Source organism: Vicia villosa, linkage group LG2 (assembly GCF_029867415.1).
Source record: "Vicia villosa cultivar HV-30 ecotype Madison, WI linkage group LG2, Vvil1.0, whole genome shotgun sequence".
Classification (NCBI taxonomy): Eukaryota; Viridiplantae; Streptophyta; class Magnoliopsida; order Fabales; family Fabaceae; genus Vicia; species Vicia villosa.
In genome coordinates, this window is record NC_081181.1 from 223,048,851 (window position 1) to 223,064,750 (window position 15,900).

General features: G+C 30.8%; 1 protein-coding gene and 1 long non-coding RNA gene across 2 annotated transcripts; both read right to left on the reverse strand.

The window, feature by feature from the left end:
* Positions 1–6,336: 6,336 nt before the first annotated feature.
* Positions 6,337–7,680, reverse strand: LOC131651437 (aspartic proteinase CDR1-like). Its single transcript, XM_058921103.1, has one exon. It carries the CDS (start codon positions 7,678–7,680, stop codon positions 6,337–6,339), a length of 1,344 nt encoding a protein of 447 aa, XP_058777086.1.
* A 2,470-nt stretch (positions 7,681–10,150) lies between these two features.
* On the reverse strand, positions 10,151–12,219 carry LOC131648326 (uncharacterized). The gene is made up of 3 exons (XR_009298116.1): positions 11,869–12,219; positions 11,404–11,516; positions 10,151–10,288 (listed from the first exon to the last, which is right to left on the reverse strand). It is a non-coding gene; the product is annotated as an uncharacterized LOC131648326 (long non-coding RNA).
* Between the last annotated feature and the right edge of the window lie 3,681 nt (positions 12,220–15,900).

Consider the following 15,900-nt stretch of genomic DNA (forward strand, 5'->3'; position numbering starts at 1 on the left):
ATTTTCTAACTTAGGGTAGGTCCTCCTGATTGCTTACTATTTTCAAATTCAAAACTCTTTTTCTCACTCATTTTCAAATACTTTCAAAAACAAGGCTACGCTTATTTACAAGCTAAAGTCCTTAACAAAGTTTTTCAATTCACACACGACACTTTTCAAACAATTCAAACAAACAAGTGATCTAAGCAATTAAGAGCCCATGGATAACCATGGATACAAAAGGTGCTTACACCTTCCCTTTGTATAACTTACCCCCCGAACTCAAAGTCTTTTAAAAAGGTTTTTTCTGTTCTTTTAGCCTTTCTATATATTGGATAAAATAAAAGTCGGTGGCGACTCTTGCTATCCGCAACATTTTTTAAAGTCAGCTCTCCCACCGTGTTACAGAACTGGCGACTCTGCTGGGGATACTTATTTAAAGAGGGGTTACCTTAGAGCTAGTTCACTTTAATAATTGTTTGTTTGCTTGTTCTATTTTTCAATGTTGTTTTGGGTATTGAATGAAAGATGGATCCTACACCCGGATTCGAGTACACCTTAAGATAGGAGTGACGTAGTCATGGAGACCTCCCTTGTGCATGCTTGGGATTGGTCAATATGAGAGTTCGCGCTTGAGTTAGGCCTCCACTAGTTATTATGCACCTCTTTTGCATGAGAGAGGTTTACGTATGTATCTTTGGGTGTGTCGGAGCTCAAGGACTTTTAGTCACCTTTAAGCCATCTTGACTTTTAGGAACGTAGTGGGAGGGCTATTCTTGATGCATGTCAAGTTATGGTCGCGACCCGATACTACAATTCAGATAGGTTTCTTCTTAAAGTATCATTGCGTGGTATGCATGTACCATGTTCGAGGGTGCTTTAGAGGGGCTGACAATTCTGAGTAACTGGTAGAACCTATTGCTGATCTCATCCTAATCCATAGAAGTACCTTTGGGAAAGGGTAGTTACCTGGTTAGACTCCATGCAAGCCTTTAAACCTAAGGACACTTGTGTGACTTGTTTGTGTTTGGTACTAACATTTGTTTTCCTTGCGGGTTTCATTTGTAGGATATTGTTCGTCCTTATTCTCTTACGACATACCTTATGCATTGCATTCGCATAACATCATGACATCATAACATAGCATGATTAACTAACCCTTTCAAGGATCTTAGGGATTTAGGGCGCACAATTTCATGTGCCCTAACCAAGGACTAAATGTTTATCAAGGGGCAAGAGCATTTATTTTCCTCTAGCCACATACCTTCCAAATCAAAGGCTCAGCACCTATCAAGAGGCAAGAGGATTTATTTTCCTCTAGTCATATACTTTCAAATTCAGAGGTATCCCGAATCAGAGGTGATGACCCACTCGATATGGTGAGCTTGATTCTTAAAGAAGGACGTTCCAAGACGAAAGTCAGAATTCTTCAGACAAAGATGCGACCAAATCATTTCCTAATGTCGCAAACTAAATTTCCTAAAGATCCTTGAAAACATTACATCTACATTCATAAACATTGCATAACAGGTTTCCGCAATAGGTTTCCCATTCTCTCTCGTTATTTATTTCAGCACAAATGGATCTCGAGCAATCACTCAAAAATCTTCAGGCTCAGAATATCTGATTCCAAGTTTTGATTCTAAACTTGGCCAAGGGGCAATACGAGTTGAAAAACCTTGTTAACCCAGAAGAAAAAAGGATTAGCAGATGCAACAACTGCTCAATCAGAACTTGATAACTATAGTGCCTCCATATTCAGTTCCTACCAATCCTGGGTACAACTATCATCTGAGATGTTCTTATCATTCGAAGCATAAGATACAAAACTTAATCGATGACAAGATTATTGATTTCAATTCACCTGAGGAACCTCATATGGCTAATGCTGTGTACAATCTGAAAGGTCGTAATGAACACAACCAATCTGTCGGGACAACTCTGATCTCTACACCAGTTCCACAATAACGATGCAAGCCAGATGCACCTAGGCGTCTGTTCACAAAGATCAATATGTCGCTGACTCAGGTACTGCAACATCTGCTGAAGGCAAACTTGATTATTGTAAGGGATCCTCCTGTGAATCTCAACACTTCCGCTCCTAGCTATAAGCCCAATGTGAGGTGACCATATCATTCCAATAGCCCTGGACATGATACGAATGATTGTTGTCCATTGGAGAACAAGATCTAAGATATGATTGATGCTCGGGAAATCGAATTCAACCCTCCCAAGACTCCTGTAGTGATCACTGCTCACATGCCTAATCACGACAAGATTGATTAATGTCTAGAAGGATGAACTTTTTAATCATTAGACTTTTTTCATGCCTAATTTCTATTCTGTTTGTTTAAACATTCGACTTATGATAGACATTATCTATTTTAATAATCATCATCAGTGCATTGCATATGTTTGTCTTGAATTAATCATTTCGCTATCACTCATATTTAAACTTTGTTTCTACTTTGCATATGTTTTGTGATATTCAACTCCTGCTAAGTTGTAAGCCTTTTGATGGAGGATGATGAAAACGATATCGCAACCTCATACAATATGCTTTTGAACGGACTATGCTAACCATGTACAGGCATTGTTTCAATTCCTAAACAGTGGATATATAAGGATGTTAATCCCTCGTCGACCCCTTTGAGCCTAAGAAGTAGAATTTTTTTTTGTATAGATTAAACCCTTAATCATAACATGGGGCAGGGTAGTTACTAAGTTAACTCAATAATACTAGCTGTTGTTTACACAAATAATGATGGGTCCCTGCAACCATTAAGTTAGACAGTCAATATCGACCAAAAAGAAAAGATGTTAAGTCAAAACCTATGAAGGAGACTTATCAAAAATCAAAACATCCCGCTGACTGTAATCTCAAAATAAATAGTTCAGGTAAAAGTTAGGGATAATAAATTCAATAAACCAAAAGAGGTTGTTATAAATCCTCGACAAAAAAATATTACAAAAAAAGAATGACTGCATGTCCAAATAAACTTACAACACTTTAACCATCATCAAGTGTCAGTGTTAAGACTTCAAGCTATGCTAGGACTTAAACACAAAGTTAACTGAGAGTAGGATCGAAGAACATCACGAAGATTGGGATGTGTACAAATAAAATACAAGCCACGTTACAACCCTTGAAAGTCCTAACTGAAGCATGGTTAGTTTGAAAGCATATTGTCACCAAAAGGGCATCCTGAATCCTTAAGGTTCACCAAAAATGCTGAGTTGATATTTCGTTTTTACAAACATCACGTTTTTACAAATATCACGCTTTTACATCTCCTGTTTTAATGTTTTTCAAAAACTCACGACAGACATATGCATTACATCTCATGAATTCATTATCAAACATATTCTGCTACATAATTTCAAATGTTAGCGTCAGAAAGAATTTGCTCAGGGTACGTCTAATGACTAAAAGTCATCCCGAAAGACGAAACTATTCCAGCAGCAACATCTCTTATAACTGATTTATTCGATTAAAAGTCAATGAATACAAGGGACATGACGTGTTTTGTCCAATCAATCTGGGGCAATCAAGTCAATGCTCAAAGAATCTCTCAAGAACATCGAACCATTTATCAATAGTGGTAGCATGTTATAAGTAACGTAGTTGGCCACGAAGATAACTTCTGGATGTAATAAGAACTACACTAATATTGTTTATCTCTCACCATGTGTTTTCTTCTTACTGCTGATCAAGTGACAAGTAAAGGAAAAGCAAAGATGGCGTGAAGAGGATGCTTAATTCTTATTAGTTATTTATCTTTGGGTTAATAGACATTTGCCCCCCTGTCTTATAGGTGAGATTCGGTTTATCCCCCTATTAATTTTTTTTTGGATTGCCCCCTTGAAATATGAAAAACTCTATGATTTACCCCCCTAGGACCCCCCTGTAACCTTGTTTTTTTTATTTACCCCCCTGTTTTTTCACTGTTTTTTACACTCTTAGGAGGTACCCTAAAAATACAGGGGGTAATCCAAAAAAAAAATTAATAGGGGGATAAACCGAATCTCGCCTATATGGCAGGGGGGCAAATGTCTATTAACCCTTTATCTAGCTATTTCGCTTTTTTTATATTGAGATCCTCTAGTATTTTGACATGGAAAAAGATATTTGTACATCTTTTTTAACACTTACATCGTAATAATACATATAAAGTCTACATACTACATATTTTTAATAATTTATCCAAGCTTAATTATTGTTCAAGACAATTTTATTTTAAAATTAGGTACGGGTTATGATATTATCACACTATTTTGAAGTACAAGCACTAATTATGATAATATCTAAAATTGATAATATATATTATATATTAGTCAATGAGATATTTCATGTATAATTCAGATTCCCTGACTTTGACGTGGGAAAGTCACGGTGACTTTGTGTCTACCGTGTCCGTAAGATCAATCTAAGGCACAAAATCATGCCATGTGTTTTGATTTTTTATTAAATTTATTTACAACAGTAGAGAGTTGTGTTGGATGAAGAAAGACATTGATTTTTTTCCGGTCATGTTCTTGCCGTCAACCTTGGCCGCTCCGTGGATCTTACCTCTCTGTGATCCTTGCAGCTCTTGACCGCCACTTTCGATGACTTTCTCCCCCATTGATTTATCATTAATAATAGCAGAAAATTGAGTTTGAATCAGATGAAGAAAGTCCCTGAATTTTTAAGAAAAAAGTAAATCTTTGGTTTATGAACACAATCAAAATACCTGCAAAAATAATTTGGGTGGGGTGAAGAAATTCACACCATTCAGTATTTATATAAAGAAAAATGGAGAAATATAACAATATAAAAAAATTCAATCTTCCTTATCAGTAAATCGCAAATTTGTGTCATGGTACATTGGTACTAGAGCAACGGTGATGGAATGTTGAAGGAGGGCTGGCGGTGATGGAAGAAAGGATGAGTTGGAAAGATTGTGGAAGATAGAGAAGGAAGGATATGTTGTACAATATTTTATTTTTTTTACATTAAGTATAATTTTTTTTTAAATAAAATAATTATAGAGCAATATGTGGCATGATGTTGTGTGTCAGATTGATCTACGGGACGTGATGGACTCAAAGTTACCCTGACTTTCCCGCGTCAAATTCAAGGGATCTGAATCCGTATAATAGTATTTCAACTAATATACGATATCATCATTATTGTTGATTCATAGTATAGTATTTTATCACCATTATTATATGACGCACACTATTAGAAAATTCGCATTTAGTGACCGATTTAGTGATGTAAATTTGTGTCACTATAGTGACTGAATTAACCACCAAAATTTGATACTCATGAGCCAATTTTAAGAGGTCACTAAATCAATCACTAAAATAAATCATCAATCGATTTAGAGATCAAAATTTTGTGGCCGAAATTTTGGTCATTGTAGTGACCGAATCAGCCACCAGAATTTGATATTCATGAGCTAATTTTGAGAGGTCACTAAATCGGTCACGAAAAAATATTATTATATACAATTTAATTTATATATAAAAATTAGAGACCGAAATTTTGATCACTACTATTTTTTGTTTTCTTTTTCTATTTTTAATTCTCTTTATTAGGTTACTATTTCCTTTTATTTTTTTAAAGATTTTTATTTTCTTTCAATTTTTAATTTTTACTAAAATTTTCTTATTCTTTATTGCTTTAACATATGATATATTTATACAAAAACTATATGTATATATGTTTAAATATAACATATAATAATAGATGTTAAGCGGTGTAGTGACAAGCTCTTAATAAAATACGCAGAGGTCACAAGTTTGATTCCTAGGTTACACAACTTATAATTTCATTTTATGAAAAAGAACATTAAAATACGTCACGTTTTAGTGACCAATTTTAAATCTTTTTCGGTCTCTAATTCGGTCACTAAAAAAGAATTTTCTAGTAGTGGAAGTATTGTTTACCACCAATGAATAAAAACATATATGAAAAAGAACATTAAAATCGGTCAGTAAATTCGATCTCTAAATTTTGGTCACTAAATTCATCGCAAAAGCTTAGAGACTAGCATTTTTTCAACCGAAAAATAATGGTAGCTAAATAAGTCGCTAAGCGTTTTAGTGACCAATTTTAAAGTTTTTTCGGTCTCTAATTCGGTCACTAAAAATGAATTTTATAGTAGTGGAAGTATTGTTTACCACCAATGAATAAGAACATATATGAATAAAAACATATATAAACTTCATAAATGTCATGCAACATTATAACGAATCCTTATTATAAATCCTTTAAAATAAAATTTGAGATAATCCTAAAGAGATGGGAAACAAAATACAGGTTTTATTATCAATTTAATAATTAAATGAGGAACTAATGGCTACCCTCATTCAATACTTAGAACAATCGGTAGGTTTGAACGAAACAATATTATTTTTTAGATCATAACCAACTAAATAGTTCACTTGTAAAGTGTTTCCCATGATGCCGAGATCACTTTTAATTGGGAAAAAAGAAAAGCATTCAATCCCTTCATATAAAGATAAAAAATAGCCCTTAGGATCTAACTTAACATCTCCTCCACTAAAATGTGCAATAATTACCGGAAAGTTTGATTGCTTAGTTGTGGGTTGTTTGGATGTGGTATTATAACAAAGGTTAAACGAACCACTATCATCGTGAAAACGCACTAGTTTAACCTTTTTTTTAACCGCTGATTCTAACCTATGGTAAAAATGACGGGGAACATAAGTTACGGTTGTACCAGAGTCAAGTTGGATGTTATGTGTAGAAGCATTTATCCCTTTAAGTTTAAATCCACTGTACGTTATTCTTTTACTTCCCACACTAACTGCTTTCAAATGTAGATAGTAATAATCAGTTTGATTGTTTCCTATCATTTTGACTATAGGAGTTGAAACAACATCACTTCGATAAACAATGGCAGCATCTCCAAAATTGAGCTTGCTAGATTGATTAGCATTTCTATAATCAATTAAACAATATGAGAATCTTTCATTTATGGAAGATCCTAATTGTTTTATAAGTGACGTACTCCCAATTGCAAGGCCAACTACACCTGAACTTTTTCCAGTATACGACAAATTATTAGTGTGTCCACATCCTATAACAATGTTAGGAAATGAGACAGTAGATCCGGATGTGGACTGTAATGTAATTGTCTCTAAAATAAGATCTCCTTGGGTTTTTGCTCCACGCCCATAATCTAATGTATATTCACAAGAATCTTTATCTTTAGAACAAGATATATCTTCTTCCCTAGATTTGCATCTACTAGAAGAACATGAAATTTTTTGGTAACTCGAAGATTTTGAAGGATTAAAAATAGGAGAAGTTTGATTGTAACATATATTACAAGGCTTACATTGAATCCAAATTAAGTTACTACCTGAATCCAAAATACCATAGACCTTAAATGGTGGAGTACCTACGAAATAACTCATTAGATATTCACCATCATCATAGGTCAAAAATGACTCAAGTTTGTTCTGAGTAAAAGAAATTCTCTTATTGATATAGTTGACACGGTTGGTAGAACGATGTAAAGCATTGATAGTTTTTTGGAATTCTGTTTGGGTAGGATTGTAGAGTGGTGATTTATAAGAATCACGATGAATGAGTTCAACACTAAAACTATTGCTTATAGCATGTGAACAAACTATTAAGCAAAAAAGACACAAGAAAATAGGGATAAAAGATGAAAATAGTGACATTATTCTATATATTTGAGTAAATCTTATCTTAACAAGTTATATTTTTTCATGCTTTTTATAAAATGAGACTGCACATTGATGAAAAGGTAAGAATAATAGAAATTAAAGCATTAAAAATAATGAATATTTGTTTAATCGCAAGTTTTTTATTTTTTGGTAAAAAATAATACAAATTAATTATTATACCTATTTTAAAGATTTGATTTGATTTAATTGGAAAAAAAGATTTAATTTGACATTTTGGTTGTGGAATATGATTGATATATAGGTATTCAATAAAAAAAAAATCAAAATTACCATAAAAAAATCAAAATAAATAAATCAAAATGGAATTATTTAATAATACGAATTCATATTTTTTTTAGAGATTAATATGTAAACTCCCTATTGCTTATAGCATGTGAACAAACTATTAAGCAAAAAAGGCACAAGAAAATAAGGATAAAAGATGAAAATAGTGACATTATTTTAGATATTTGAGTAAATCTTATCATGACAAGTTATATTCTTTCATTCTTTTTATAAAATGAGACTGCACATTGATGAAAAGGTAAGAATAATAGAAATTAAAGCATTAAAAATAATGAATATTTGTTTAATCACAAGTTTTTTATTTTTTTGGTAAAAAATAATACAAATTAATTATTATACCTATTTTAAAGATTTGATTTGATTTAATTGAAAAAAAAAAATTTAATTTGACATTTTGGTTGTGGAATATGATTGATATATAGGTATTCAATAAAAAAAATCAAAATTACCATAAAAAAATCAAAATAAAAAAATCAAAATGGAATTATTTAATAATACGAATTCATATTTTTCTTACAGATTAATATGTATACTCCCTAGTTGCTATTAGGGGTGTCAAAGCGGGCTGTCTGTCCCGTCCAATCCCGTCTCGCCATACACCCACACAAAAGTGAAGCGAGCAAGTCTACCAATTGACATGGGTATAAAAATCTAACTTGCTCCGCCAAGGTGGTGGGTAGACGGTCTACGACCATGCCTTCTTATTATTTTATTTATTTGTTTTTTTTAATAAATTATTATATGTAAAATTTTATTGGAATTAAAATTCTCACCCTTCTAGAATAAAATCATAAGAATTATAGATGTATTTGGAAGTTATTTTATTCCTTAGAACCTTTATGCCTAAATATAATTATTCTTCAAACTCTTAACAGGCATGGTATAATCATTTTCTAAAAATTATTTCTGGAAACTTAATTCTTAAACTTAAAACAAACAACCCCTTAATATTCATTTTGTCAAACTCACTACTAGAAATACACGTATTTCCTGCAGAATTACCTGCGGATTTTTGTTAAATTTTCGCAGGAAATGTGTTTCCTGCGGATTTTCCTGCGGTTTTATGTCCCCAGCTAAAACCTTCGTGGGTAATATTTTTCGCAGGTAATTCCGCAGGTATTTCCGCAGCTAAATCCGCAGGAAACAATTCGCAGATAAATCCGCAGGTAAATCCACAGCTAATTCCGCAGATAAATTTGCAGTAAATTTATTTCCGCATGAAATTCTTTCTCAATTTAAATAATTTCTTTATTTTAGTAAACATTTGAACCATTATATATATTTAAATAACTATAATATAAAATAAAATTATAATTTTCAATTTAAATTAAACTTGAATTCATATAACATAATTGGTAAGTACTTACATAGTCATTACTAAAAATGATTCAAAAAATCTAGTTATTACTAATCATTTGTCAACCAAGTTAAAAAGATAATACAATCCAAATTACAACCAAGTCAAAATGAAAAGAAAATAGAACTCGGTCAATGATGGATCTGCACCCTTTTCCTTTCTCTACAAATTACAAAAGAAATAGAACTCGGTCAATGATGGATCTGCACCCTTTTCCTTTCTCTACAAATTACAAAAAAAATAGAACTCGGTAAGTTTATCTATCGAAGTATATGCTTTTTATAGTTCTGTTTCAGGTTAATAAACTTTTTACTCTAAAAAATATAATGAAGAACATATAATATATATTATATACCATTCTTTTCCAATGCAAGCGATGAGGAATAGAAACCCCAGTGTGAAGAGATGCGCCACCTTAAAATTTTAAAGCGCAAAATATATGCATTAGCATCATTCTTTTGCAACACCTACATACATAAAAGTAGAATGAAAAAAACACGATAATCAAATAAAAAAGTTATACATTGCCCCATAAATATAATCCTAAAACTTGAAGAGAAAAAAAAACACATGCAGTGCAAAGTCACGAGAATGTAAGGACATATTTACAGTTTTGGAACGTAGCTATAGATTGCGAGAACACATGGAGTACGGTTTTTTTACTATAACAATGAAACAATCTATATTTGATTAATTACCGCTTTCAATATTTGAGGATTCTTCCAAATAGTTTGAAAAAAATGAATTACCTTGAAGGTGATATTTCCTGCAGAGAAATAATTAGCGAAAACGCTAACAGAAGCAGTTCTATAAGTCCGTAGCTGTTGTCCATTGGGACCAGGATCACTCGTTCTATCATGCCATTCTATCACTGTTACTTCTCTTCCTTCACCTTCAAACGTTACGTACGGTTTCGTCACGGGAACCACCACTTTCTCTCTGCACCACAAAAAATAATTATAGTGTAAAAAATACAAGTGATAGTGCAAATTAGTAAGACTTATCTATGGACATGGTAGTACTAGCTAGTTCACAATTGCAGCGAATGGAAAAGAGTAGTGTTAACCATTATAGAATATTGAATGCAAGCAAGTTAGAATAGAATGTTTGAACGTAGAATTTGTTTGTACTATTGTATATTTATAATGTAGTATGGGATTGGGAAAAGTGTGATTAAAATAATTTTGTAAATGTTTTCACTAAACATTTGAGAGGTCCGTCCTTGTATAACTAACACAAGTAACAAGCTAAATGCATATGATTTATATACACTCTAAATTGAGGGAGCCTGTTAGAAATAATGTAAGCAGGGTAGCCAATACTTGTAACAAGCTCAATGCATGTAATTTATACATGTGCAGATTCTCTCGTCCCGCTTTCATTGTTCTCTATCCCAACTCTCACAGAATTATTTGAAAGTTGAAGTAAAAATATTAACTGGTTCCCTTGTTTGATACATATCTTTCATTGACATCAAGTGCATGAGCTACAATACAAAGCAATGGAATCTGACATGGGATGGCCATATGTTTCACAGAATTTCAATTAACTTTTCTGATAATTAAAACTAAATCAATTAAAGATGCAAGTAATTAGTACTAATTAAATGGTTATAATTAATCTCTCAAATGTTTCATATCTCCCATCTGTCTCTTGTCTATACGGCCAACTACCATCATTCTCCATTAACTGTTAACACAACAGGTGGTCCCTGTCTCTCCATGATATATATAATACCACCAACACCTACCTCTTCATAATCCATATACATATCCACGAAATCAAATTAGATAAGAAACATGGTGTTTTAAAAAGTATTATCCACATACAAAATTAATTTTAATAACAATGCGAGATTAAGATTAAACCAACCAAGGAATCCACTAGTTTGGTTTGGGCCATCACTGTCAAATCAAAACTCTGTTATTGATTTGACCGCTAAAAATACCATTAAACCGAATAAATCCATTAAACTTAAAGATAAATTCTTCTTCACTTTTAAATTAAATAATACTCTTTCAATTTTGAGAGGGAGGGAAAGTAAAAGAAGCTACCAATCTGATCTTTTACTTGAAGAACATAAGTGAAGTTCTTTCCTGGTGGAATTGGACAGTTTGTTCCATATACTCCATCTTGCCATGAATTTCTTCTCTGCTCTACTCCATTCCTAATCAAGATTCATCACATCCTCTTAATATTAGCCTAACACTCAAATAATAGGAGCATTGTACTATTCAAAACTAACTTCGTACACCGAGACCTCTAAAAAAAGATAAGTTGATGTGCCAGTATTGGTGTTGTGCACCAGGATTGATATATGACACCGACTGCGACACTAGTAATTACATTATTTTTTTCAAATTAATACCGGTGTCGAGGTGTCAATGTCGGTATCTATATTTCTTATATCAGAATAAGTAACTATAAAACTATGAAAAAGTAAAACTATGATATTATTTTTGAAGCTAATACTTGAAACACAAAACTAAACAAGAAATTTAGCAGAGAAAGAAACTAACCAAGAAAACAGAAAAGGTTGATCCAAGCTATTGAAAACACTGATAATCAAGTTATCATTAGTGACAGCTTCAATCTGAGGTCCTGGAAACTGTCCATTTATCAATATACCCTACCATTTCATCAACCAAACATTCAATACATCTCATTAGAAAATAAAGTAAGAACAAAAACAAAATAGAACTTAGAAGAAGAATATAAATATAACCTGTTGTTAGTAATATCTATCAACATCAGACAATCCACAATTGGTGATTAGTAATTTATGATGTCACTAATAATTTAGACATCTAGGGATCTTAATAAAACGTAGTCATCCAGATCCAGATCATAAACGTTAGATATCATAGCCTCACAAAATCTCAACGTAGCCACAAATGCCACAAATGTCACTAATAATTTATGCTATGTGTGGGATCTTGTAGTTCAGCAGCCACATTGTTCAATCAACAGAATAGGGTATTATGATTGTTCAAACAAGAGCTATAATTCAGATTCTGAAATACATAAAAATGCTATTGAAAATCGTCTCTATTATGAAGATAGAGGACATACTTAGATAATTGATTACTCATATACTGATTGGGCATAATCATGCATTGGTAAACGATCTATTTTAAAAGTAATAAACAAAATGTAATCACGCGATTCAACGCAGAGGCAAAATAAGTGACCATGTCATTAGTAAGAAACAAAATGTACTCGTTTGGTTGGAATACTTCCTCAAAGAGTTTTAGTTTGAAGAGAAAAGGCCAACAACAAGCTGTGTGTATATGAAAATTTCCAGCAAGAATGAATCTTCAAGGTTGCAAACTTTGAAGCCTAAGACTAAAATCATTTCAACAAACACCTTGTTTACAAAAATCACATAAGTTTATATTCAACCTAACTTAAAATCATCTAATTTCAGACAAGAATAGGAACAAATTCACCACATCAAAAAAACAGGAACAAAACCCTAGCTATGGAAACTGAAATTCATGATTTCAATTGATTTTTAGCTTAAGCCATAACTTGATAGTACTGGTATTTCTTATTAAAGTGTGAAGATGCGGTGATGGGACTCCGAGGAACGAAATGTATATAATGTCAAGAGAATACCTGAATTGAAGTGTGAAGATGAAGAAGACCACAATGCTAGGCTCCGGCGAGATTGCGGCAACAGAACACCGGCGAAGACGCGGTGATAGCAACAGAACACGGTTGAACACAAGAGAAGTGATTTTTAGGTTTTGCAAATTTTATTTGCGTAAGCGTAAGCGATTGAATATTGTTGGTTTTTGGCGTTTGAAGTTGAGTAACTACAACGTAAGAGTGAGTGGGTGGTGGTTTCTTAGGTTTTTGAACATTGTTTAAACGTGAGAGTGAGTAATTTGTTGAAGGAATAAATATAACTAAAAAAAAGAGAATAACAGTGTAGTGGCTTAGTGGTTCACATAGTCCAATTAAATGATTTAAAATGTGGGTTCGATTCCCTTCAAATTAAAATTTTACAATTTTATTTTTTAAAAACGAAATAATTAATAGTAAAATTAATCTAAATAAAAAACTACCATAAATAAAATAGAAAAAATAATGATTAAACTTTTACAATTTTATTTTTTAAAATATAAATTCTCATCATATTAAATTTTTACAATTTTATTTTTTAAAAACGAAATAATTAATAGTAAAATTAAACTAAATAAAAAACCACCATAAATAAAATTAATAAAATAGAAAAAATAATGATAAAAATTTTACAATTTTATTTTTTAAAATATAAATTCTCATCAAATTAAATTTTTACAATTTTATTTTTTAAAAACAAAATAATTAATAGTAAACTTAAACTAAATAAAAAACCACCATAAATAAAATTAATAAAATTAATTAAATAGAAAAAATAATGATTAAAATTTTACAATTTTATTACTTAAAATATAAATTCCCATCAAATTAAATTTTTACAATTTTATTTTTTAAAAACGAATTAATTAATAGTTAAATTAAACTAAATAAAAAACCACCATAAATAAAATTAATAAAATAGAAAAAATAATGATTAATTTTTTAAATATTGAAATATGTCAAATCCGCAGGTAATACCGCAGGAAACTTTCCTGCGGAATTACCTGCGGATTTTGTATTACAGTTTGGTTTTAACAAAAGTTAACGTTTCCTGCGAAATTACCTGCGGAATTTATATTATGGATAAATATTTGGTTTAAAATATATGATCCGCAGTAAAATCCGCAGGAATTCCTGCGGAATTTGCTGCCAATCCTGTATCCGTAGAAAATTTATTTATTTTAATAAAGTCCCAGGAAAATCCGCAGGTATACCTGCGGAAAATATTTCGCAGGAAATTCCGCAGGTAATACGTGTATTTCTAGTAGTGACTCCAAAGTATTACATTGAAATTTTCTCACCTCACTTATATTCCACGTTTCTCTTTTAAATATTATACATTAATAAATTTAGATAATAATTTTTTTTATGTTTTACTTCCCAATTTCCTCGTATTTTAGAAGTTTCTCTTATGTTAAATACTTTAGTATTATTTTATACAAATTATACATGCATGCATTAATATATTAAATTATTTATCAAAAAATAATATAGTATTTTAAAATGTATAATATTTAAAATAATAAAATTTTCTTTATATATATATATATATATATATATATATATATATATATATATATATATATATAAAACAAATCATATGATATTTTCCGTCGCTAATGTGACAAAAAAGACTAAAATGACACCTTTTGAAGAGTTAAGAGACCAATATGACACTTTTTTAAGTTAAGGGACCAAAATGAACCCTGAGGTTAACATAATGGACCAAAAAGGGTATTTTGCCCTATAACAAGATAACCTGTTTTTGTTCGGTTATCCTAAAACCCGTAAAGGTCTGGGCTGTGGTAGCAATTTTTTGACCCATCCATTTAAGATCAAGTTCATTTAGGGTGGAGTAGTTTGTTAGACCACCTCTAATTTAGAAATTAATCTTAAAAAATAATATGAAATGTCAAGGACTTAAGATTTCTATTTACTTTTTTTGCATTGAATAAAAATATATTAATCACACTCGGTAAATAAAATATTCAAACCGAATATATGGTGTTTCTTCAGTAAGGTCAAATGAAATCTTTATAATAGGTATAGTAGTTAACATATATGATTTTTTTAATAAAAAATATAATAAATTCGTGGGTAAGCAAAATTTCACGAGTTTTAAAACTATCTAATTTAGGTTGCTCTTATTCATTATTGATAAATATGTACCATAACAACAATCTTGAGTGCATATATGTGAGTGAAATGAAAAATGCTTATAATAGAAAGATTAATTATGTGTATGGGCGAAAATGTATGACCTGTTAAGTCTAAATATTTTTTTGTTGACATATTAACTCTCCTTAACAAACTTTGACATATCTAAATTGAAATTACAAGTTTTCATTGTTTAAAAAGTTTTTTTACATTCAAAGAAATCATGGTATTTATTAAATTATATATTTATAAAAATAAATAAATATCATTGTAATTAGTTTGAAAAATATACTTTCTTTCTCTAGTCATCATTAATAAAATATATTTATAGATCAAATACATTCAATAAATTTTAAAAAAGTAATATTATATATATTATTGAATGTATTTGGTCTATATAAAGGTAATGTACATCACTTATTATATATATTAACCTTTAAGAAAAATATAAAATTTCTATAATTAAATGTATCCATTTTTAACTTTTTTTTTATGGAATAATAGTCCAAAAAAGTCCAATCAAATCTTTTTTGTCTATTAACGTCAAATCAATACATTTATTTCTTTTACAAAAAAAATGAAAAATAACTCATGAATAAATAATTATTTTCTAATTTTAATACACTAATTTGGATTGTTATTAATCATTAATGATAAAAAAGTATTAATAGAGAAGTATAAGGATACTTCTCCCAAAATACATTGTTGATAAACTTGTGGTGTAGTGTTGAGGGCATATATGTGACAGGGAACAAAATGGTTATGTT